General features: G+C 47.2%; 1 protein-coding gene across 3 annotated transcripts in view; it reads left to right on the top strand.

The window, feature by feature from the left end:
• Positions 1-24,671, top strand: part of CREBBP (CREB binding protein) — a 2,841,012-nt gene extending 2,816,341 nt beyond the window's left edge. For all 3 annotated transcript variants that reach the window (XM_069646824.1, XM_069646825.1, XM_069646823.1), the window contains one exon: positions 21,377-24,671. In XM_069646824.1, coding sequence (XP_069502925.1) covers positions 21,377-23,527 — 2,151 coding nt within the window. In that variant the 3' untranslated portion in view covers positions 23,528-24,671. The remainder of the gene's footprint in view (positions 1-21,376) is intronic.
• Positions 24,672-24,970: the final 299 nt, after the last annotated feature.

The following is a 24,970-nucleotide window of genomic DNA, read 5'->3' as shown; positions in this document are numbered from 1 at the left end:
TTACCAGACATACCCAGATCCCTGCAAACAAAGGCCCTAGAGGCTTCCCAAATGTCAGATTGCTGATTTGGGTAGCTATTGAATTGGAGGGTGGACAATCGTATAATAAAATATGCAAACCTACAAAACCTGGTAATAACGACACAGAAAGGACAAGGTATATCAATCTTTAAAGTGTATAACGGGCCCAACTCCATGCTTGTCACCACAGAATTGTATGCACTGGTTTTGCTCATGGCAGGTTGCAGCCCCAGGGTGGTATTACAGTTGTTGTTAGAGATTTTAATATGCAGCTTAAGCCCCTTGTGGAACTGGAAGGAATCTGGGGTGACCAGGATAAGGCGTGGGAGATTACACTACTAATAGGCCTTTGCCCTAAGAAAGCGCATAGATTAACAACTAACACAATTAGAAGCTTACATGAGCTGGAGTTAAGAGCCTGTTATGGTTGCCTTGTTGGAGACCAACCTGCAAATATGACCTATGTTGGCATTTACGATTTTGGAAAAATGTGATAGTGATCATAGACCTTTTAATGGCTTCAATTGAGCTTGAAGGCAGGCATAGGTTGCCCCAAGGGAATAACTAATTAAATCAGGCCATACGCGTATCTGGTCATGGACGTAGGGCAAAATTGGACTGGAGTGATTTTTAGACCACACCATTATTAATTCTATATCTTGAGAAGGATCTAACAGATCAGTAAGTCTCACACATGCTCACGGACTTCCAGCCACACAGGCACACCTCTATCCTTCCTCCCATCTACCTCCACTAGATTTGTATATAGAATGTATATATGTATATAATCACCTTTGTTGTATGTCAATGTATGATCATGATGTACCCATATCTGTTCCTCTGTAACTTCTGTACTCAAGCTTTGCATATTCTTGTAACTGCTGCGCCCTGATACCCCTGGGTCTGGATCGCATTACAAATGATTAAACAAACAAACAAGGTGTGCTCAATGAAGTCAATGAAACTGAGGTGATCGAAATTTCTGGGAAGATGGTTGATGGAATATTTCCCTTTGTTACTAGCACTAGCCACCAAATTAAAAAGAAAGTACTGACCAAGGTAGAATGGTATGACCAAAAGTGTGCACTTGTAAAGCAAGAGTTGCTTTAGAAAGAGAGGTCTTATCAAGCGGATCGTCTGTTGATAAAGCTCTACTTTGGTTGAAACACTCCAAGTACAAGCTAATTGTTAAGAAAAAGAAGGAAATGTATTTTAAAACTAAGTGGGCGTCTCTTGCATGGCCTTAGATACCAGAGATTATAATATCTTTTGAAAACTTATCAGGTGCTGAAGTAAGGGGGGGATGTAGAAATTCAGTGCAGTATAACCGCAGAAGCATGGTTGGAATACTTCTCTTCCTTATATGGTGTGTGGGAGGAAAGAGGACATTATAGGGGATGGCACCTATGAGGCAGGCATGGTATTAGAGAGACGCAGATTCAAATGTAACAGTTTGGAAACCTTTATTGTAAAACTTTGCAGGGTTGGTGTAATGCCTAACTGGCCCTAACTCTAATGAGATTGTTCCCTCAACTGATGCTTCAAAGGGTCGTTGATGTCCATAAGTCCAAAACCAAAGTCCTTCTGTGTCAGAACCTATGCTTGCCCTCACTCTTAAAGCAAATGTGTTGCAGGGTCTTCTTAAATAAAACTGGTGGCTCAAAAAGAAATGCAAACCGTGGCTGATTTCAGGTAGCCTTGCTGTCAGGTTTAGTTCTGCCAGTGTAAAAGTAGCTCAATGCAAAAGTATTGCATTTGGAATCTTGCAGGTAGGGCTCTTGCAGCAAGTCAATATAGCTCACAAAGTCTCTGGGTCTCTTGGGGTTACCTTCCCCAAGCTCTGGCCGTTCTGGTTTCAAAAGAAAATACATAGTTCCTTTTAGGCCTCTCAGGGTTCCCTTCCCCAAGCCTAGTACTCTCTTGTCTCAAATGAAGATTATCAGTTCCTTTGGGTGTGTTAGGGTGCCCTTCCCGAAGCGCTGACCCCTTTGGTTCCAAAAGAAGACACAACTGCTTTGAGGCCTCTCAGGGTACCCTTCCCCAAGTCTCAGCCTCTCCTGTCTCAAATGAAGATTCAGTTCCTTTAGCAGTTTCCTTTAGGCCTCTCAGGGCTCCCTTCCCCAAGCCTAGGTCCCTCTTGTCTCAAACAAAGTTCACCTTGTCAGGATGTACCTTTCAAAGCACAGTTCTTTCATAGGACAGTATCAGAGACTTTCGAGAAAGCAGGGCTTTTGCTCCACCCATGCTAGACCACTCTGATTTCTGGCCCCTCTCCTTAAATTCTGTACTTTTCTTCTAGCACCTTTTCCTTCCTGTGCCTCTTTCACTCTGCCTTTTGTCTTTTCCCCACCTTTCGTCTGTCTGTGCCTCTTGCACACAATCCACTTTGCCTTTCTTCTTGCACACCTTTCACCTTGCCGCCCTCATGCATCCTTCTTTTACTTTGCCGCCTTCATGCATCCTTCTTTTACTTTGCTGTGCCTCTTGTACACTTCTTTCACTTTGCTGTGCCTCTTGCACCTTTTCTCTTCCGGGTCACTCGCACCCTCTTTTATTCCTGTTCTTCAGAATCATCACAACCTACTTTTTTCCTGCTTTTGCTCTGCCTGCGCACCTTTCTTTCTTCTGCCTTCTTTTGCCTTTTGCACTCCACCGCTCACTGTTCCCGCTACAGCCACCCGCACGCTACAGAGTTTCTCTTTCTGTCTCGCTCCCTCCTGAAACTCACCCCGTAGCACAGCGCTGCCATGCAATCTCGTCAGGATATGTGGATCCAAGTCTGAGTCTCACCACCTGCCCTCGGGCACCCCGGGAACAAGCAATAGCCTGAATGCAGCCAGCAGGTTGCAGCTGTCCCCAATCTGGCTCCAGGGACACATGCTGAAACCCCTCCGACACGTCTCTGTTCTCCTCTGGATCCTCCGGGCTCCTCCTACTGCAGCCTCCTGTTCCCTGGCTTCCACGATACGTCCAGCAACCCTAGCTTGCTCATTCCACCTGACAGAACCACACCTTCAATGGATTGCTTTTCTCCTGCAGATTCCTCATCTGATAGATATCCTCATCCAGTTCAGTGGACCTCGATTGTCGATCCGTCTTGCTCGGTGCTTGATCGTCGGCTCCGGATGTGACGTCAGGCGTCTTATATCAACCACGTCACTACGCCCCATACTCTGTTCCTTTTTGCCGCGTGCTTAGCACATTACTTTGAGGAACATGACCCAAGTCTTCGACTCTTTTCAGTCAAAACTCGAAAACATTTTTCAAAAAACCTTGACGTCAGTTCAGCAGATTTCATGTTTCAAAAAGTCCACTGACTTCCATTCTAAAATGTCGGTGACCGACCCCCCCCCACCCCACAAAATTTGTCTGTGGTGTCTGGAGAAGGATCACGACACAGGGATGTGTGTCGTGCGCCAAAATGCACTCCAAGTCACTGCACGAGCGGCCGCTAACCTGGCTGTGGGCTGACCAAATCTAAAATCCCTGGCGCGGTCGAACATCTGGTCTTCCGGGGCCGAGACTGAAGGGCCCACTCCTGTCAATGCTTTTCTTTTTCAGAAAGGCCAAGAAGCGGTCACACTCGAGGAGCCACTCTTCCTCGTCTTCGCACAAGAAGAAAAAGCGCCAGTGTCATCGACACGAATGCAGCTCGTCGTCTGAGAAAGGTAAGCCCTCGGCTGGACCGACCACTCGAGATGAGTGGAAACGTTTTAAGAGCCAAATGCTATGTTTAAAACGCAGGCTGCTGCAGGTGTGGGTCCACTGCCCCCGACCCCCGAACAGCAAGCCTTGGTAGCAGAAGCGGTGCTCGGTACTCCAGAACCCTCATGCACCAAACCATCGACATTGGACAAGCCGTCGAGCTCGATGCTGAGAGAGGCGCAGCAGCCCTCGACGCCCTGGCCTTCTTGAGGCCTTCGAGACTCTAGCATTTCCAAGATTGCGGTGGTACGCAAACCCTGATTGGCGCTGGCAACTATTTTGTTGGCGCCGAAGGATGCACTGTCGGCACCAACTGCTGGTGACAAGTCCTTTGTCTCTCTTTCAAACGGGATTCTTCGACTCCATGAAGTCGGTTTCCATCATTGACCGTGACAAAGATCTAGGGGACATCGATCCCATATATACTGGGTCAGGAGAAGTAGATTTTCTTCGACTGTCTGGCGGAACTGTTGGCACTGGCCCAAGGGTTGCAAGATGCCAGCGGCCTAGATACGTCTCCAGACCTAGAGCCCCAACAGAGCCAGCCCTACACTCAGTCATATTCGCGCTAAATCCAGGGTCCTAGTGGAAAGCCTGGTAGATACCCTAGGCCTTAAGTCTGTGTCAGCACCTACACTGGGCTACGACCTGACAGACATACTGGACGAAGGTCCTGTTTCAGAACACATGCCACTCAAACAGGCAATTGCTGATCCCCTAGCCTCACTGTTCCATTCCCTGGTCAGCTCTAGCTTTACGGGGAAGTACATGCCGGCAAGAGGAGATCCATCTTTTCTGGCTTCTCACCCTTCTCCGGAAGGACTTGTGGTACAGGCAGCCCCAATATCCAGAGACCTTCAGCTCTACTTATAATCTGCCCCCAGATAGAGAAGGTAAAAGGTTGGACACAATGGCCAAGAAGGTTTTTACTTCTGGCAGCATGACACTTAAAGCCACCAATGTAGTTGCTGGTGCCAATCAGGGTTTGGGTACCACTGTAATGTCAGAAATGCTAGTGTCTCGAAGGCCTCCGGAAGGACCGGGCGTCGAGGGCTTCTGCGCCTCTCTGTCTATGTCGACGGCTTGTCCGACGTCAATGGTTTGGTGTGTGAGGGGTCTGGAGTACCGAGCACCGCTTCTGCTACCAAGGCTTGCTGTTCCGGGGGGCGAGGACGTGGTCCCGCACCTGCAGCAGCCTGCATTTTAAACATAGCTAGCATTTGGCTCTTACAATGTTGCCACTCATCTCGAGTGGTCGACCTATCCGAGGGCTTGCCTTTCTCCAACGACGAGCTGGACTCGTGTTGACGACAGTGGTGCTTTTTCTTCTTGTGCGAAGACTAGGAAGATTGGCTCCTCGAGTGTGACCGCTTCTTGGCCTTCTGTTGATGCTTTTCTTTTTCGGGAGTGAGCCCTTCAGTCTCAGCCTCTGAAGACCGGATGATTGACCGCACCAGGAATTTCAGATTCAGTCGGCCCAAAGCAAGTTAAGCGCCCGCTGGAGCAGGGACTTCAAGTGCATTTTGGCGCACCATGCACATCCCTTCGTTTTGTGATCCTTCCCCAGACACCACAGACAAATGTTGTGGGGGGTCGGTCACTGGCATTTTGAAATGGAAGTCGGTGCACTTTTTGAAACCCGAAATCTGCAAAACTGACCTTGCGGTCGAGTTTTTTTAGAAAAATGTGTTCGAATTTTGACTGAAAACAGTTGAAAAAGACTCCTTTCGCTTATGGAAATCTGTGGAGCAGTGTTCCTGAAGAAATTACTCGCCGTAATGATCTTTCTTTGGATTCTTCTCCCGCAGATTCCTCATTGGCCCTCCCTTCCATCTCGTTCAGAAAGTCTTACAGCCTGGTGCACCTATCTAAACAAAGAGACGCCTGGTGATGACTCTGAGGTGACCGTTCCTATCTGGCTAGTTGTTTCTTTAAAAAAAAGGATGTGTTTTTCATTATTCTGTAAAGCTTATTTTAAGCTTTTTTTTATTTTTAGGATGTTTCCCATTTCATGTTTTTGCAGGCTTATTAGCCTCGTCTCCCATTGTTTTCTCTGAAGCGTTCAAGCGTGGGGGGAAAAAAGGGGCAACTGAGTATGGGGCGTAGTGACGTGGTTTATATACAACGCCTGATGTCACGTCCGGAACCGACGATCAAGCACTGAGCAAGACCGATCAACAGCCGTGTCGAGGTCCTCTATGCCACTGTCGAAACTTTTCAAAGCAGAAGAACTGGATGAGGATATCTGTCAGATGAGGAATCTGCGGGAGAAGAATCCATAGAAAGATCACAGTGAGTAATTTCTCCTTTTCTACCCTAACTGGGAGTCAAGTGGAGTCAGGTGTGTATGGTTACTGTCAAGTGCCTGGCCTTGTCTGACTATTAACAGGACAGCCTAATGGTGGAGTGTAGAAGACCTTTCCCTGCATCTTCCCCTTCACAGTGTTGTTCCTATGGGTAATCTTTATAACTCTCTGCCTCTTCCCAGTACATGTTGGAAATGGGTAGGGGGAGACGGGGTGAGATGAAACTGATGTTTGTAGGCTGAATAATCTTAGGGTGAATGACAGGGGGGGAAAGGGAATCCCCTGGACTTGTTTTTATACGACTGGGGTGATTCCCCTTTTTTAAGGTTACTCTCTGTCCCTGGTATGCACCCTGTCCCCTGTCATGAAAGTACTGATCTTGATAACACACCCTATGATCTGAAATAGAGGAAAATAAATAAGTGTTGAGGTCAAAGCCATGCTTTTGTCTCATCTGACCCTCTTTACTGCCTGCTTTTGTTCTGATACTATATTTTTGCCTCCTTTTTGGATCAGGTACAGTGGGACCTTCATATCGCATTAAGGCTTCAGAGACTTCTTCCTCCTCGCCTATCGTCCTGTTGAGATACTGTGTCTCACCTGGGGTTTTCCAATGGATGCAACCCCGGACTCCCCTACTCAGGTGATCCTCCCTCGCCGTCCACCCCCAGGGTTGGAATCCAAAAGTGGTGGGCCCTCCCCTGGCCACCTGAATAGAGGATTCTTGGGGTCTGCATGGGAGAATACCCCCAGGTTTCTCACACACCCCTAAACCCTCAAGTGGGTAACAATTTAGTATTGAATATGTGGCAACTGCCATCAACTCACAGAAGGCAGGAAAGGTGGTGAGCCCTGATAATGTACCGATAGACTTATTTAAACGTGAAACATCTATCTGGGCGCGCGATTCTCTGGAAACTATTCAATGCGTATGTTAAAACTGACTCTGTCACTGACTCCTGGCAGAGATTGTGGCAGTTTATAAAAAGGGGAAAGGGAAAGTGCCCGGCAAATGATCGTCCCATATCACTGTTCGATTGTTCTGGCAAGGTTTCGCCAAGGTGATTTTGTGACAAGTACAGTCTTCGGCTACAGAAAGTGAGACCATAAGCGCACGCTTCAGGCGATTTTCCTGGGTGGAAAGGGCACAGTTGACCAGAGCTTCTGTCTTTATGACATCATCCAAAAATATACCATCCTGCGAAAAATGACTCTTTGCCACTTTTGTGGACCTGAGGACTGCTTTTGACTGCATCCTGCGAGCCCTATTGTGGCAAGTTTAGCTGAAAAGGGGAATGCCACTTGGGTTAACGAATGTCATTCAATCACTTTATAGGCACCATAAAGCAGTCATTAGAGTGGATCTAGGCAGGGAGGTCACTGACCAATTTGAAGTCACGAAAGGTGTGAGACAGGGATGTGTTCTGGCCCGCTCTTATTTTGTATATTTATTGAGGAAGTGAGTGATGTGTTGGTCGATGAGGGTAAAGACTCTCCAAAGCTGTTCCAGAGAAGATATCTCAGTCTCATTTTTTGCAGATGACGCTATGATTTTGTCCATCACGCCGTGGTGGTCTGAAGTAGTCACGGTCATCCTTCATGAGAAGGTGCGAAGAGCTAAAACTGAGCCTGAACACAGAGAAAACAAAAACAATGGCACCACTCTGGAAAACATCTGAAACTTGACCTTAGGGTGGGAGGGTATGCCGTTTGGAGCAGGTGAGGCTACGTCGGAATACATTTCCACGACAGTGGGTACTGGACAAGTCAGTTGGTCCAGGCCGTGGTAACGTTAGAAAAGTATAGTGGCTGGACATGTGCCTTCTTGAATGGGCACGGTGGAGGGGCATTTCCCCACCTCTGGACCTTTACAGGAAGCAGGCTAAGGCCACAGCCCTCCTTGGGGCAGACATATAGGGGTATGCGAACTTGAACCCTTTGGCCGTGGTGGAAAACAAATTTCTCAAGAATCTCGTATGGCTTCCCCAGAGAACTCCCAATGCCCTGCTGCATCTTGAAATTGACCTGTGCCCTATATACGCGATTGCTGCATGAAGACCTGTTGTGTACTGGCTACGGCTATGCCAGACTCCAGAACTTGAGATCTTTAGGGAGGATTTAACACACTTGATGAGCCTCGAGGCAGCATGAGTGTGCCATGGGTGGCACACGTCAAAAAAGGGCCTTTATGATCTAAAAGAGCGAGATGCCTGGTCCCAACGCACATTGATAAATAAAACAAAATCCAATACTATAAAGGCTAAACTGCACAATTAATTCTGCAGAGGGTGAATGGTTGCAGTCTGTAGGGATTTAAAGCTGGTGCCTAATTATTTATTTTTCCATTAAAAAAGCACACAAAAACCTGAGGGCATTGGGGCGCTGTTACAGGTACCAGTTATATTTAGTGTTGGATTGTTTACAGGCAAATTGACATAAAATACATAAATACAGAATCTCTACATCACATAGTAGAGAGTCATGCTAGGTTATAACAGGCAGAGCAAGCGGAGATCAGTATTCAAAGTGGGGAGGGTAAGAAGTGCTCCGAGTTCATCCAGTAAGGACGGTGTGCCACAGGTGGGAGTTATGCTTCGTTAAATAGCCAAGTTTTAAGCGCCTTCCGGAAAACCCAGTAAGATATTTCTGCTCTTATCGCGAGAGGAAGGGAGTTCCATTGTTTAGCAGTAATGGAGGGAACTCTGGATCCTCCAGCTTTGGCTCGTTTCGCTTTAGGCTGGGATAGTCTGTGGGTCTATGGCATTCTGTTAGGTCTGGATGAGAGGGTTTTGGAGATTTTTTGGGATGGACATGGTGGGGCAGATTAAGAGATGCATTTGTTGGGTGATAGATAAGGTCTTGAACATGTTCCTCTCTTTGATTCGGAGCCAATGAGCAGCCCTGCGGGGGGCAAAGATGTGCTCTGCTTTTAGGGATGTGTAATGCAGCTCAAAGGGCATTATTTTTGATTCTGTAGTTTCTGCAGGTTGTGTGCCAGCGAAGAAAATGTTGCAGTAGTCTAGTTTGGCACCTAACAGCGCTCGTGCAATCGTTTGACAGTTGTTTGTGGAGAGGAAATGTTTGGCAGCATTTATCAATTTTGTAGTTTAGGCTGCTTATGAGAAGTGCTCACTTGGCGAAACAGCGAGAGTGAAGCATCAAGTTGTACCCCTAGTGTTTTCACTACCGGAGAGACCGGAATCTGGGTGCCGTCAATGTTGAAGGTAGGTTATTTTAATGCTGTTAATGGGCCTACAAGACGGATCTCAGTCTTTTTGTCGTTCAGACAAAGTCCATGGGTTGCCATCCAGGCTTGGATTGTTGGGTATGCCGTGCATAATGTTTCGAGGGGATTGGGTCCTCCGACGTATTCCATATCTATGACATGTAATCACCACAGCTGTGCTGCTTACATGTCATAGATATGGAATACGTTGTCGGACCATCCCATCGAAAGAACGTTACCGGGTAAGAGAGTAACTTGTTTGTCTGTGTCATTGGGGTAGTTTCCCGATAGGAGAAGCAGAATTTGCGTGTCATTGCATAGTTTGTATAGGCTTACACCATAGGAGTCCAGGAGGTCGAAGAGCAGTTTGGTGAATACATTATAGAGGGTGGGAGTGAAGCAGGAGCCTTGTGGGACTCTAGACTTGATTGGGGCAGGTGGTGCGCTATCTTTATCCACGTAGACTCTCATCACTCTACCTTCTAAGAAGGAAGCCATTCAAGTTGTGGCGTCAGGTGAGAATGATGCTGAGGTAGACGTGGCAGAGGATTTTGTGATAGACTAGGTCGAAGGCAGAATAGAGGTCTGAGAGTAGCAGGGCAGGTTTCACTTCATCCCTGATCTTAAAAACCAAATCAATGAGGTCTGAGAGCGCTGACTCAGTGCCGTGACCTGGACGGAAGCCAGACTGTCAGACTCCTAGTATATAGTTGGTTTCCAGGTGGCGTTGAATTTGGACATAGGCTGCTCTGTCCAAGATTTTTAGTAAGAAGCGGACAGCAGTGTTTGGCCAGTAGTTGTTGGGGAAGCCAGGGTCGAGAGGGTTATTTATTTATTTTTTTTAATAGGGGGAGAACCCCAGGCCTCCTTGAGGCAGGATGGCACAGGGCCTGTTTCGAAGGAAGCATTTATGAAGGGGGTGAGAGTTTCACAACAGTCTTTGATTACTGAAGCTGGACAGATATCACCTTTACATCTTGAGGGCGGCTGGAGACTCTCTAGGATGTGAGAAGTTTCTAGTTTGTTGATTTATTTTATTTTTTTAATCAGAAAAAAATTGATTCTGTGGCCTGAGGTCATTTGCTGGCTGAGGTTGGAAGTGGTTTGGAACCAGGGCTTCAGGAAGGATCTTTTCATGAGGATTCTTTGGTGTAGGGTGTCCATTTATAATGACATGGCATTTTGGGTGTTGGTGCACCACAGTATGTCCTTCAGGAGGGTGGGTGTTGGGGGTTTCTAGTTCTTTCAATATGGACAACAATTCCCTGTTGTCAGATTTTGCATTGGCAATTCTTGCATTAAAGATGGTGGCTTTGGCGTTTATGATGGCTTGTTTGTATTGTTTGGCTACTTCTGTAAAGGCTAATATTAGGTTGTCCGAGTTCGATTGTGTTTCCAGGCTGTTTCAGCAGACTGTTTTTTGGTTCGGGGTTCCAGGAGGTCAGAGGTGAACCAGGAGTTGTCCTGCAGGTTTGGGTGTAGGGGGACAATAGTATCCACTGCAGTTCTTAGGGTTTTGATATAAAGATCTGCTAAGGTGGTGGGGTCATGTGAGCAGAGGTGCTCTGGTTTAAGGGTGTAGTCATTGGTGAGTTTGCGAGAGCTGCAAGCCCACGTAGGGGGTAAGGGAGTGGGGGCAGGTTTGGGATAATGGCAACGTGGGAAGTCAATGGCAATAATATGATGGTCAGACCGTGGGCAGGGGGCATTGGAGCAGCTGGAGACCTGGCAATTGTGGTCTGCAATCCAGTTGCGCCCTTTGGAATGGGTGAGGGACTTGACACAAAGACTAAATCCTAGATAGGTCAGGGAGCTAACCAAGGCGGAGGCTTGGGGGTCGGTGGGGTTATTAAGACCCAGGTTAAGGTCGCTGAGAAGGATAACCTTTGATGAAGGTTTTATGCTGTCACTTGTCAAGTGGAGAAGATCTCCTTCGAAACTAAGGAATAGGGCCTGGAGGGCAGTAGATAATGTGGAAGATGATAGTAGTAGGTGAAGTCGATAGCCTTGCCGATAAAATGTCATTTTAAAAAAAAAAATGTTTCGGTCATTTGTACAGAGCTTATACACAGAACAACAGTGTTTCAAAGTGCTTCAAGGCAAGGAAGGGAACAAGGGAAAATGCAAAAGAGAAACATTCTTACTGGGCCTTGAGTCGTTTAGAATGAGCAAGTGGTATAAGTGTTACTAAGTGCTAAGCTTGGACTGCTCCGGAGAGTCTCCCGGCAGTGGGCAAGTCTTTGTCCTGAAAATACCATCCAGCCAGTAGCGACCCCTGCTACTTGTCCAGGCACCCCACTCCGGAGAGTTTGGTGGTGCAGGCGGCTACGGCCCCAGCAAAGCAGGCGGTGTATCCTACCATCCCTCCGGATAGGGACGACAAAAGTTTTGACGGCTGGGCGAAGAAAGTGTTTTCTTCAGGGGGTATGGCGCTTCAGGCGCACAACTCCATATGTGCCTTGTCTCGTTTCACACACACTCTGTGGAACTGTGTTGCATTAGTGGCTGAACATATTCCCGAAGGGGACGAACGGGATGGTTTCCTTGCTATGGTTCAGGATGGCAAGGATGCCATGTGTGAGGCCGTTCAGTCGGGTTTGGACATGGCAGATTGTGTCAGCTGGTCCATGGCGGCGAGCATCGTAATACGCAAGTTTGTATGGTTGCGGAAGTCTGGGTTCGCTCCTGATGTGCAGTGCCGGCTCCTCAACATGCTCTTTGACGGTGAACATCTTTTTTGGCAGCAAGGCTGACGAGAGCCTTGAGAGTTTGCAGACCTCCAAAGCTGCAGGGAAGTCGTTAGGCGCTGCCGTTCGACAACCTCTGCCTTTTCGTCCTAGGGGACAACAATGGAGGGGCGGTTCCTTTCGCTATTACTCACCCTTCAGTAAAGCGAGAGGAGCTAGCAGTCAAAGAGGCCACCGTAAGAGTGCCAGAGGTGGAAAAGAGGGTACTCGAGGTGCCAAAGCCACTCGGGCAGTTGCCTCTTTGCCCTCAGGCAACGCCGCAGCCGCTACCACTCAGTCATGAGGCCAGGTCCCATGGTTCGCCGGTTGGGGGAAGGCTGGCGCAGCATCTTGTAGAGTGGCGTGCCATTACTTCAGATGTGTGGGTTCTGGAGATCATAACCCACGGCTACTGTCTTCCCTTTCGGCAGAGGCTTCACGACAGTCCACCTGGGAACCTCTCTTTGAAGAGTCTGGATCTGCTCCTTGCGCAGGAAATTCAAGCCCTGCTGGAGAAAGGCGCCATAGAACTGGTGCCTGTAGCGGAGAGGAACAGGGGATGGTATTACCCTTATTTTTTGATTTCGAAGAAAGACGGGGGATTGAGACCCATCATGGACTTGCGCAGTTTTAACAAACTCCTCAGGAAGGACAAGTTCAAGATGGTTACTCTCTCTCAAGTCCTCCAGGCCCTTCAGCTTCAGGATTGGTTGGTGTCTCTCGACATCAAGGACGCTTACTTCCATGTGCCGATCCATCCCAAGCACAAGAAGTACCTGAGGTTCACGGTTGGCGACTCGCACTTTCAGTTTCGGGTCCTGCCTTTCGGATTGACCTCTGCCCGAGGGTTTTCAACAAGCTCATGGTGGTGGTGGCAGCGCATCTCAGGAAAGGGGGGATTCACATCTACCCCTACCTGGACGATTGGTTGATCAGGGGGAGCTCTCCCGAGCAAGTCATGGATCATCTGTCCGTCACCTGCCACTCCCTTCACAAGCTGGGCTTCTCCCTCAATTTAACTTGCCCAGAATCTCCTTGCGTCCGAGTTCTTGAGACTGCTCGGCCTCATGGCATCCTGCATTCTTCTGGTGCCAGAGGCTCGTCTGCGGATGAGATCTTTGCAGTGGGCACTCAAGCTCCAGTGGTCTGTCCTCCGGCAGGCTGTCGGACCCTGTTCAGGTGCCGCCCTCGGTCGCCCAGGACCTTCTGTGGTGGGCTGTCGAAGGCAATCTGATGAAGGGGGCCCCGTTTTGGCTGCCCTGGCCAGAGGTGACCATCGTGACGGACTCATCCCTCACGGGATGGGGAGCTCATGCCAACGAGTTGACAGTCAGCGGTCGTTGGTCTCCGTCGGAGTCCAGACTCCATATCAATCTGTTGGAGCTGAGGGCTGTCAGGCTTGCCCTGAAGGCTTTTCTGCCGACTGTGCGAGGATAGAGTGTCCTGATTCTAACGGACAGCACGTGGCCATGCACTACCTCAACAAAAAAGGGGGGGCAGGGTCACTTCCTCTGTGCAGGGAGGCGATGCAGCTCGAGTTCTGGGCCATCCAGCAGGAAGTTTCGATCTCGGCTGTTCATCTGGCTGGAGACGACAATGAGACGGACGCTCTGAGCAGGCAGAGCACGATCTCTCACGAGTGGGAGCTGGCTCAGGAGATTCTCCTGGAGATCTTTGCCCTTTGGGGGACCCCTCAAGTGGATCTCTTCACCTCCAGTGTCAACCGGAAGTGCGAAAGGTTCTGCTCGCGGGAATTTCCTCCAAAAGGAGCCTTAGGAGACGTGTTCGTGGTGGAGTGGTCATTCCCACTGCTGTACGCGTTTCCTCCAGTCCCCGTCATCCCGCAAGTACTGCGGAGATTACGGAGGTTCGGTTCCCGGATGATCCTCATTGCTCCGGCGTGGGCCCCGGAGGACGTGGTACCCGGACCTTCTCGACTTGTCCATCTGCCCTCCACGTCGTCTTCCCTACCGAGACGATCTGCTCTCACGGGACCGGGGGGGTCAGGTTCTCCATCCAGAGGTCAGATCCCTCAACCTTCACGCTTGGCTTCTGAAAGGTTGAGGTATAAGGATTGGGACCTCCCTGAAGACGTGATGGAGGTGTTGCTCTTGGCCAGGCGGCCGGCAACAAAGTCTCTGTACCATTGCCATTGGGGAAAGTTTTGCGAATGGTGCAGAGTTAAGAATGTGGTCCTTTTGAGTGTGACATTCCCATGGTTCTGTCTTTTTTGCTTTCCTTGGCCCACAGGGGCTTGCAAGTGGGGACCATTAAAGGTTACCTGGCGGCGCTGTCCATCTTTAAGCGCTCGTCTGAAGAATATTCCTATTTTAAGATTCCTTTAATTTCTCAGTTTTTGAAAGGGCTCACTAACGTGTTTCCTCCGTCACCTTTTCTGGTGCCTGGTTGGGATTTGAACCTTGTTCTTAAGTTTCTTATGGGTGCTCCGTTTGAGCCTTTGTATTCTTGCCCTTTGAGACTGTTAACTCTGAAAACTGTGTTTTTGGTTGCGGTTACTTCCGCTCGCAGAGTGAGTTCCATGCACTTTCAGTTAAGCCACCCTTCACTGTGTTTCATAAGGACAGGGTTTTCCTTAGAGTTCGTCCTTCCTTTCTTCCAAAGGTGGTTTCGGAATTTAATTTGAGCCAGAAGGTTGTTCTTCCGGCGTTCTACCCTCCTCCACATCCTGGTAAGGAAGAGGAGAGGCTCCATAGGCTTGATCCTAGGAGAGCATTGAGCTTTTATATTTCGTGCATGTCCCGGGTCAGAGTGGACGATCAACTTTTCATTGGTTACGCTGGAAAGCGTTTGGGGCAAGCTGTGACGAAACAGACTTTGTCTCGTTGGATTATTTTAGCTATCTCTGTGTTACCGCTTGACGGGTAAGGCCCCTCCGGCTGGCTTGCGGGCCCATTCTACCAGGGGAGTGGCTGCGTCTACTGCCCTGCAGAGGGGTGTTCCTATTCGTCACATCTGTGATGCAGCCACCTGGGCTTCAGTAAATAATTTTGTACGTCACTACTCCCTCGATTCCATCAGAGGGCAGGATCTGGCCTTTGGCAAGGCAGTCCTTTATTCCGCAATTTGATTGGGCATGCTAAATTTGTGTTCTAAATTATTTTCCCGCCTCCTTGCTTGGTACTGCTTTGGGAGTCTGTCATAGATATGGAATACGTTGGAGGATCCAATCCCCTCGAAGAACAAGTTACTTTCTTACCTGGTAACGTTCTTTCGATGGGATGGTCCGACGACGTATTCCATATCGCTCCCTCCCTACCTTCCCCGCTGCAGAATTTCTTTTGCGATTGCTGCTTGCGTTCCGCAAGGCCTTGTGTGTCTGACTGGCAGAAAACTGGTGGCACACATTCTGTGGGGAAAAAACTACAACTGAGGCTACGGGCGTCGTGCGTCCTACTTATCACATCGGGTGACGTCGGCCCTCGGAGGAGGTCCTCGGGGATGGCGCATCGACGCAGGACGAAGACGCCGAAGATTTTCCGAAGCAGCACAGCTGTGGACATTACCTGTCATAGATATGGAATACGTCGTCGGACCATCCCATCGAAAGAACGTTACCAGGTAAGAAAGTAACTTGTTCATCTGCTGCATCGGCATCATGATCTGGCTGGACAAGTTTCATATTGACGAGAAACTTTATTGCTCACCGATTATCTACTGGAGAGTTAAGGCTGAATACAAAGCTGTCAGAACAAAAAAGAACTCTTGTCCGCCCACTCTTTTAATTGCACAACAGCATTAATAAAGGCCATGTTACCAGCTACTTCTAGAGCGAATATGCTCCGCAGAGAACACAATTTCTTACCTGGCATTTGATGAACATTTATTTCAAATCATCCCCGCATTTCTGAAAAGCTTATGTGGACATTTGTTGGAATCCTTTGGCTTTGGGGGGAAATGTTAGTCTTTCAAGGACCGATCAGTGACAAGCAGGCACCTTTTCCGTGAGTTCTGGCAGAGGCCAACAGTTGGGTTTACATGTGCTAAATTCAGCATATTAGTATGTTGATTTGGTAAATGTGTGTTGCTGTAGGGACAGGCACACTGTTTGGCTAGTACATTATCATGCACTTCAAGATAGAGAATTAGATTTCTTTTAATTTCCGGAAAATATTTGGCCCAAAAATAGATAAGCAGCTAACAAAAATGCAAAAAATCAATGACAAGACATAGTCATACCAGCAAACGGTTGATGTTACAGATAGATTCCTTCAGGGAAGCATAGGTTTCCAAGACCACCATATTTGTCTTGATGGCAACACCTATTCTCAGAACGGGAGGCATATCAAGGAGCAATTCTTATTTATTTATTTTTTTGACAAAACGAACAGTCCAAGAATTTAAATCGCCTTCAAGCCTGAAAAGTCATCACCAGGGACAACTGGACACCTGCCCCATGTGGGCGAGGGACACTCCTATTTCCTTTTGCCCCTTTCTAATCCCTGTTTTTCTGTCATCCATTCCCAGAATGTCTTCCAGCAGAGGTTCAGAAACTCCTGGATATGGGGGCAACCAGTGGGTGTCGAAGGCTAGTTGCTTCAGACCCTAACCCCGTCAGAAGCACAATCATCCGAACTTCCTGTTGGTGTGTTAGACAGAAACCTGTGCAGTTCCCTTAAGGACCACTGCAAAAGGCTTAAGACTACAGGTGTTGGCAGTAAACCCAATTGGTAGCAGTCCGCACCACCCAGATTTACCTGGTAGCTGTGGCTGAGCAGTCAGACTTCTCTCAAGAAGAGTTAGGCAGTATATAGAGTATACACATTAGGTAACAAAATACAGTAGCACAAGCAAACACGGACCAGAGCTTTGGTATCAAAGTATATAATTATTTAAAAACACACCTGTAAAAAAAATACACTAACACTAATATGGCAAGCAAGTTCAAAACACAGTCACTATCAATATATATACATCCCTGATTACTTATTGAACAAGTCTTAGTTAAAACACCACTTATTTGCAGACAGAGGTGAGCGCTTAACCTAAGATGGCACTCAAATAAGTTAGTTAAAAAGGGAGGGAAAAGGCAGAATTAGAGAGCACACAATACCAACACTTTTAAAAGAACCACGGCAAGGCAAGAAAGGCAGAGTCTACTGTGGAGCAAGAAAGTTCATAGGCCAGGCCCACTCTTGGAGAGAACAAGGCGGAATGTGTCCAAGATCACACAGTTGGATTGTACTTTAAAAGTCTTTGCAGATAGTTCAAAAGAAGTTGAATCAGTTCAGAATAAGTTAGTTAACAGGTCCCAGGTCACCTCAGGATAGAGAGTCAAGGATTTACAGGACACCTTGAATAGTCTGTTGCAAGGGAGACCAGGCGGGACACAGTACCTGAAATGGTGAGAAAGCTCCGGCGGGGGCAGTTGTTCCTGGCAGCGGGTGCAAGTCGGTGCTTCATCCAGGGGAAGCGAGGTTCTCGACGTGGAGGAAAGCTAGAGGTCGTTGCACTACCAGGGAAGAAACCAACCGCAGAGTTTCCCGGTTAAAAGGTAATACCCTTTTATTCACGGTAGTGGTGAAGCGTGGCTATCCGGCTGCTGGGGTGCTTGGCACAGGCGATTCGACCACGAGACGATCCAGGAAGGCGAAAAAGAGGGCAAACTGGCTATCCCCACCAATTCAAAGGAAGAAAACTCTCCGGGATGAAGATCTTCTCTGTCGTCGGGAAGTGGTGAGGCGGTTCAGCAGAGCTCCACCGGTGGTGTCGTCGTTGCAGGTCAACTCAGCTTCTCCCTCTTCGGATTCTTTGGTTTTGTGGCGACTTCTGAAGTTCCAGTCCTCAAAGCCCTGCTTTTATGCAGAAAACCCCCATTCATCAATCCTAGCTGTCAATCAAACATGCTAAGTGGTGAGCCGGGCGGCTCACCACTGGGCCAATCACACAAGAGTGTGACTTGAGTTGCTGAGGCAACTCAGTCCAGGGTGCCTAAACCCCCCTCCCACGCATCCTGTAGACCCAGACAGAGTGGCACCACTTCTGGAGGCTTCTGTGCAGAAGCCCGCCAAAAGTGGAACAAAGGGCTCGACTTGGGTTGGAGTTACAGAGGCGAACACAAACGCCATTTTAAAACCGAGTCCTGGAAAAAAGACCCAACCGGGGAATACATATTAAATAAATAACCCGGCGGTATCTTTAACGTTGCACCAAAAAAAGTGGTGTGTTTAAAATGAATGGGAAAATCCCATAGGAAATATTCTGGTGGAATATTTCACGTGGTAACCACTGCCACCAGCCAGAAACTCGACGAGGGGGGACTGCACAGTGCCCCCTTGAAAAATAGACCCAGGGGCAATCTAATTGCCCCTACCAGCACTTCCACAATATGATGGTTTGTACTGGTTCTGTTCAGAATTCAAGACTAGTAAAGTCAATGGTGACTTTACATGCCCTGGGAGACAGTAGTCAGTCCCAGGGTATGGAGTCTATGTTTGAGGGTCACTATGACACCCCTTTGTTGCTGCACTGAGGGTGCTGTTTAAAACACTTACCAAAAACACATGAAACCCTATGGAGTAAAAGACCCCATAGCCCATAAAACACATTACAAAGTCAAAGGATATCTCGAATCATGTCTAAGAGTGGGAGAAAAAAAGTCTCACTCTTAGCAGGAGAAAAAATAAACCCCAAAAATCCAGCAAAGCTGCTGGGGGACTCACTAGGTTTGGGCTCCTGGATATGGGGGCAACCAGTGAGTGTCGAAGGCTAGTTGCTTCAGACCCTAACCCCGTCAGAAGCACAATCATCTGAACTTCCTGTTGGTGTAAGCCTTCACACTTGGTCTTTCGTTCAACATTCAGAAGTCCACCCTAAAACTAGCTTGAGGAATAGGTTTCTTCATCATGATTTGCAAGTTCATGCTAGGCCATCTTTCTGACCCAGGAAGGAATTACATGCCTCTCATCAGCCCGTCCCTTATTCAGATGAAGTGATAAATGCCAACACTTACCGAGGGGAGGGGCACAGTGGGATCCCACTTCTTCCATGACCTCTGGCAGCATCTCGATTCCTTCAAGCACATCAACTATTTGGAACTAAGGCTATTTGGTTAGCTTTGTGGTCCTTGCTCCCCCCCCCCCTCTCATGTGGTTGCTGCAAATTCCTTTCCACTGAAAACACTGATTTTCGTATAGAACTTGGAGGTTGTGCTCGTTCGCCACACTTATGATTTTACGGTCTTCGATCTATGTTACTAAAGTCTACATCATCGCATTGCTCTGCTAGAAGACCATGTTTCAGACATACACAACTATTAGGTCAATTTGCTGAGCAGACTCGACAATTCTCACTCAAATGTGGGAGTTTCTCTCAGTTTAGTTTCACATTTTTGTGAAATGTGCCCATCCTGAGATCAACCTTTTTGCTACACATAGGGGCAGCAGAGGCCAACAATTTGCCTCCCAGATGATGAGCTTTTTCTCGCCAGGAGCTACATTTCTGCTGAAGTGGAATAATGTTTGTTTTTTCCCCCAAAATATTTAACAAACAAAGAATGAATCGCAAATACAGGATGATCCGGTTGCTCTGCTCCATCCCCTCTGCTTTGGTGTTTTAATCTGGTCATTCTTCCTAAGTCTCACTTTCCCTCCCTCGTTGGGGGAGGATGTTTCATCTCAGCAAGAGGGTACTGTCCTTCACCTTCCCTCCATTCCATCGCTGAGTTTGACTACCTGGGCCGTGAGGACCTTGCACTAGATTTCAGTGGAATGCTTCATTTTTCCCTCTTGTAAACGCTCCTAATAGCATCATGTTAGGACGTTTGGCTTACAAGCCCTGGCTAGATTAAACATTTTTTTGGGTTGCCATTTCATACCTTACAAGAATCTGTGAACTCCACGCTTGGATAATAGGAGACTGTCATATAGTCATGTTGGTGTTAATTATTTCTCCTTTTCTGCCCAGAACATTTTAAGATTTCCATAAGAATAAGGAAATCGGTCTAAAGTGATTCTTCCCACCCCCTCCCCTACATTAGATGCTGACAGAACTATCCTCACGCTAGATGTTCACAGCGCTTTTAGCTTCTACCTTTCCAGATCAAAGAGCCTCCGAAAAAAACTAGCAGGCTCTTTGTGACTTTTGTAGACCCTCTGGGCTTCCGTCCTCGAACGGATATATTTACATATGGGTAATCACCTGCATCTTTGAATGTATCTTAGAGTGCTATGCCACGAGCGCTCCATCCTACCAAGGGTCATCGTGCTCACTGTTGCTCTTCAAGGCTGTGTACCGGTAGGTGTTATTTGCAGGGCAGCCATATATGGCTTTCCCCATATGTGGCCTGTCGAAACTATTTCCTGGATCCCAGTTTTGGGCTGATGTGCTTTTTGGGATGCGTTAATAGGTAATGTGCCTCCTACTTCTGGGCATTATCCTTTCTTGGGAGTCTCCTAAGAGTATGGGTGGAAGTGGAATGGACGTAGGAGTTTATAAGGTTTAGTCACCATAGTGACTACTATAATCCCAATTCATGGTCCCATTTACATATGCACCCAATTTTTCTTCCCCCACAGAAAGAATCCTTTAAATTGATTCCATCAATAACTCAATAAGAAAAGGACTTGTATGGTTACCCAGTGCAGCAGCATGTTTAGGATGTGAAGGTAGGGTGTGGCATGAAGATGCATTCATGCAAACAAGCTACCTTAAAGGTAGTGCCTAACATTCTTCGGTCTTAAGCCTGTTGTCTCTGATGTCTCCAGTGTACAGGGGAAAAGGGACTGTGAGCTAAGAAACTATAGTAGTCAGCAAGGTGAGCAACTGAGTTGTTTTTTTATTTGTTTTGCTATCTCTATACTGCAGAAAGGGAGTATACAAGGCATGTGTAAGCTTTACCCATACTTCAGGCTGATAATGAATGTGATCAAAGCCTTTACAGTCATTCACATTTGTTGGCAAACTTAAGTTTGTTTCCAGTCATTGTAACTCCCCATTTGGTCATTGGAGCTGCAATCTGCAACTGAAAGTAACTGGCAAACTTTAAATATATGGTGTGTGAGGGGCAGCAGAAGATGGTGCACTCCACTGAGTTGCTGACTTAATCATGGGCATTGATTAGTCAGTAGGTGGAAGCATAATGGGTGTATGTATACTTCATTGTAATTCTAATTGTTCTTTTCAAAGATATCCTGTTAAACCTGTTTTCCAGAAAGCTAAGTATTGGGGCATAACAAAGAGATTAATGTTTTTTTACTGTGCATGCTTTATTTCAAGCAAAGGCCCTAATGCCAAAGGGTTTCCGATATGATAGTGAAGATTGTCTGTGATGAAATACTTACATTTCCAACCAGTGGGAGAAGTAGATCTTTGTTCTGTTACAGTAAGCTAATTGCCTGGCATAACGGAATTTTGTTTTTCTTTCTTTGTTCAAGGATTACGACCTTTGTGTTAATTGCTACAACACAAAGAGGCATGAGCACAAGATGGTTAAATGGGGCCTGGGCCTGGACGAGGAGAGTAACAATCAAGGGGATGCACAGTCCAAGAGTCCACAAGAGTCTCGTCGGTTGAGTATTCAGCGTTGTATCCAGTCTTTGGTCCATGCTTGCCAGTGCAGAAATGCAAATTGCTCACTGCCATCCTGCCAGAAGATGAAGCGAGTGGTCCAGCACACCAAGGGCTGCAAGCGCAAAACCAATGGTGGATGTCCAGTGTGTAAACAGCTTATAGCGCTCTGCTGCTATCATGCCAAGCACTGCCAAGAGAACAAGTGCCCTGTACCTTTCTGCCTCAACATCAAACACAAGCTTCGGCAACAACAGATTCAGCACCGCCTGCAGCAAGCCCAGCTCTTACGACGCAGGATGGCCACGATGAATACCCGCAGTGTGCCTCAGCAAAGCTTACCTTCACCTACCTCAGTAGCACCTGGTACCCCCACGCAACAGCCAAGCGCACCACAAACCCCACAACCACCTCCTCAACCTCTTTCTTCCCCTGTCAGCATAACCTCCCCGGGCTTCCCTACTGTGGTGCGAACTCAGCCACCTACCACTGTTGTACAAGGCAAACCAGGCAAACCGGTTGTACCGACTGCTCTCCCACCACCACCACCACCTGCACAACCACCACCAGCAGCAGTGGAAGCAGCCCGTCAGATTGAGAGAGAAGCGCAGCAGCAGCAACTTTATCGAGTCACCAATATCAACAGTGGTTTGACGACGGGTCGTGCAGCAATTGTAAACCAAACTGCTGGTCCGGTTAATCAGATGCAGCAGGTAGCTATGAACGTACCAAGGCCTAGCGCCATCACTGCCCCTCCTGTCATAGGCAGCCTGCAAACCGGACAGTGGCAGACTGCCCCCATGCCTCAGCAGCCAGGATTGCCACGACCTGTCCTCCCAATGTCTGCTCAGCAAGTGGGTGCTGGGGTAAGACTGCCAGGAGGCCCACAGCAACCACGCAACATCCCTCCAAATGCACTTCAAGATCTGCTACGGACTTTGAAATCACCCAGCTCTCCACAGCAGCAACAGCAAGTTCTAAATATCTTGAAGTCCAACCCTCAGCTTATGGCAGCTTTTATTAAACAAAGAACTGCTAAGTATGTGTCAAACCCACCTGGCATACAACCGCCTCAGCCTGGCATGCAGCAACCACAGGCTGGCATACAACAAACTCAGCCTGTAATGCAGCAAACAGCAATGCATCCTCAAGCCACCTTACAGAACTTAAATGCAATGCAGGTGGGGGTCCAAAGACCTAATGTGCCCTCCCAACAGCAAGGAATGGGAAGTATAAACACCCAGGGGCAGTCAATTGGCATTATGAACCCAGGGCACAACCCTAGCTTGGCGAATGTCAGCCCACAGTACAGGGAGATTATACGGAGGCAAATTATGCAACAGCAACAACAAGGGCCTGCTGGCATGGCAGGGGCAATAGCTGGACACAGCCAGTTCCAGCAGCCTCAAGGCCCTGGGGGATACTCTCAGACATTGCAACGCATGCAGCAGCAGCACCTTTCAATACAAGGTGGAACAATAGGACAGATGCCCCCGATGGGGCAACTGAGCCAGCTTGGTCAAGCTGGCATGGTCAGTGAGGGAGCACCCAACATTCAACAAGCACTTCAGCAGCGACTCTTACAACAGCAGCAAATGAAGCAGCAAATGGGTTCCCCTGGACAAGCCAATCCTATGAGCCCCCAGCAACACTTGCTCACTGGACAACCCCCTACTTCTCATCTCCCTGGCCAGCAGATGGCCACCTCACTCAGTAACCAGGTGCGTTCTCCTGCCCCTGTTCAGTCGCCCCGCCCTCAATCCCTACCGCCACATTCCAGCCCATCCTCAAGGATACAACCGTCACCGCATCATGTCTCGCCTCAGACCGGTTCCCCCCATCCAGGACTTGTAGCAACCATGGTTGGCTCCATGGATCAAGGGCACTTAGGCAATCCAGAACAGAGTGCAATGCTTCCACAGTTAAATACACCAAGTAGGAGTGTGTTATCGAACGAGTTATCCCTGGTGGGTGACACCACGGGCGACACACTAGAAAAGTTTGTGGAGGGTTTGTAGCATTGGTGCGTGTAGCCCTTTTCCCTTTTTTTCATGTTCTTTGGCCATTTTGTACTGCAAATTGTCAGACATCTAGGCTACTTTTCATTCCTAGATTGGACTGCTAATTCTTAGATGGAATGATTAATTGCTGTTTAAAAAAGAAAAGAAAACATTACAAAGAATATATTTTTTGTTAAAACCAGGCAGTTAAACTATCTGAAGTTTTTTTCCTATTTTGTTCTTACAGTTCACTTGTTTCTAAAAAGAAAAAAAAAAAGATTTTTTTTAAAGGGTAAACAAGTTTATTATATTCGTATTTTTTCATTTGTACTTTTGAACATTGATGTTAACAAAACAGAAGAAAAGGAACCATTCAGCACCTGATCTCTAGAGGTAAACGCAACTTTCCGACAGAATCCCGGCAGCTTTTTCAAAGACCTTGATGGAAAATGTGTATATATTTTTTTCTACCATGAAATTTCTGCAGGTGTTTTCAAGTGTCCGCTTTGGGGTAATGCAGGTTGAATGACCGGACTCCCAGTTAGATATGGACTTTTGCACAGAAGCACACAAGCACGCAGACACACAGGCACACACACATAGGCCCACATGCACACAAAGGCACACACCCCACCACAATTCTAGTCATACAGATGTGGACACTGTTGCTTTTATTTTCAGGGGGAAAAATCTGTTTTAACCAACAAAACACCCACGTACAAGAAAGTGGGGATATGAGGAGGAGAAGGGATGATTTCTTTATCAGCCATGCCTATTTTAAGAAGAAAATTAGCCTCTATTTTGAGCGTTAATTTCTTCTCTGTGAAACTTGAAAATGAGGAAAAGCAATTCTAAATGTGTAAATCATGCAATCCATGTAATTACTTATAAATAAGGAATACCAAGAAGATGACTCAATCACTGTATAGAACGATAAAAAAGGTCTTTTGAGGAAAAGCAGCAGCTAATTTCTTCCTTCTATATCATATTGTGAAATATACTGAGTGCAGGAGACAAAAAGGATGGTTCTTCTTGAGTCCATGTACATGCTATTACACTTTCTTGTTTTTGTTTCTTTTTGTTATGAAAATGCTGTTTTCAACATTGTATTTGGACTATGCATGTCTTTTTTCATTGTACATAAAGTATTGCTTAAAATTGATATCAATTACTGAGGTTTTTAACATACATGCATTTGTTCTATTAAGTTAAAGACACCCCATTTGGTTGTGTATTCTTACTTTGAAAGCTTTATCTCTATTTGAAATGCTTCCTCACTCCAATTCCAACAGAGAAATTCCAGAGCTTTACATTTTGCTTCGAAAATAAACCTGTTTGGCAGGTAAATATGAAATCCTGCATACTTTACACTGGTACCTTTTACGGTCTGGAACTGCCTTACAACCTTTATTTAATTCCACCTCGCTTAGTGCTTTTTCTAAAGGGATTTGACATTTTTAT

Source organism: Ambystoma mexicanum, chromosome 2q (genome assembly GCF_040938575.1).
Source record: "Ambystoma mexicanum isolate Mex_15411 chromosome 2q, UKY_AmexF1_1, whole genome shotgun sequence".
NCBI lineage: Eukaryota > Metazoa > Chordata > Amphibia > Caudata > Ambystomatidae > Ambystoma > Ambystoma mexicanum.
Note: the sequence above shows the minus strand (reverse complement) of the source record. Positions and strands in the feature narration are given on the sequence as shown.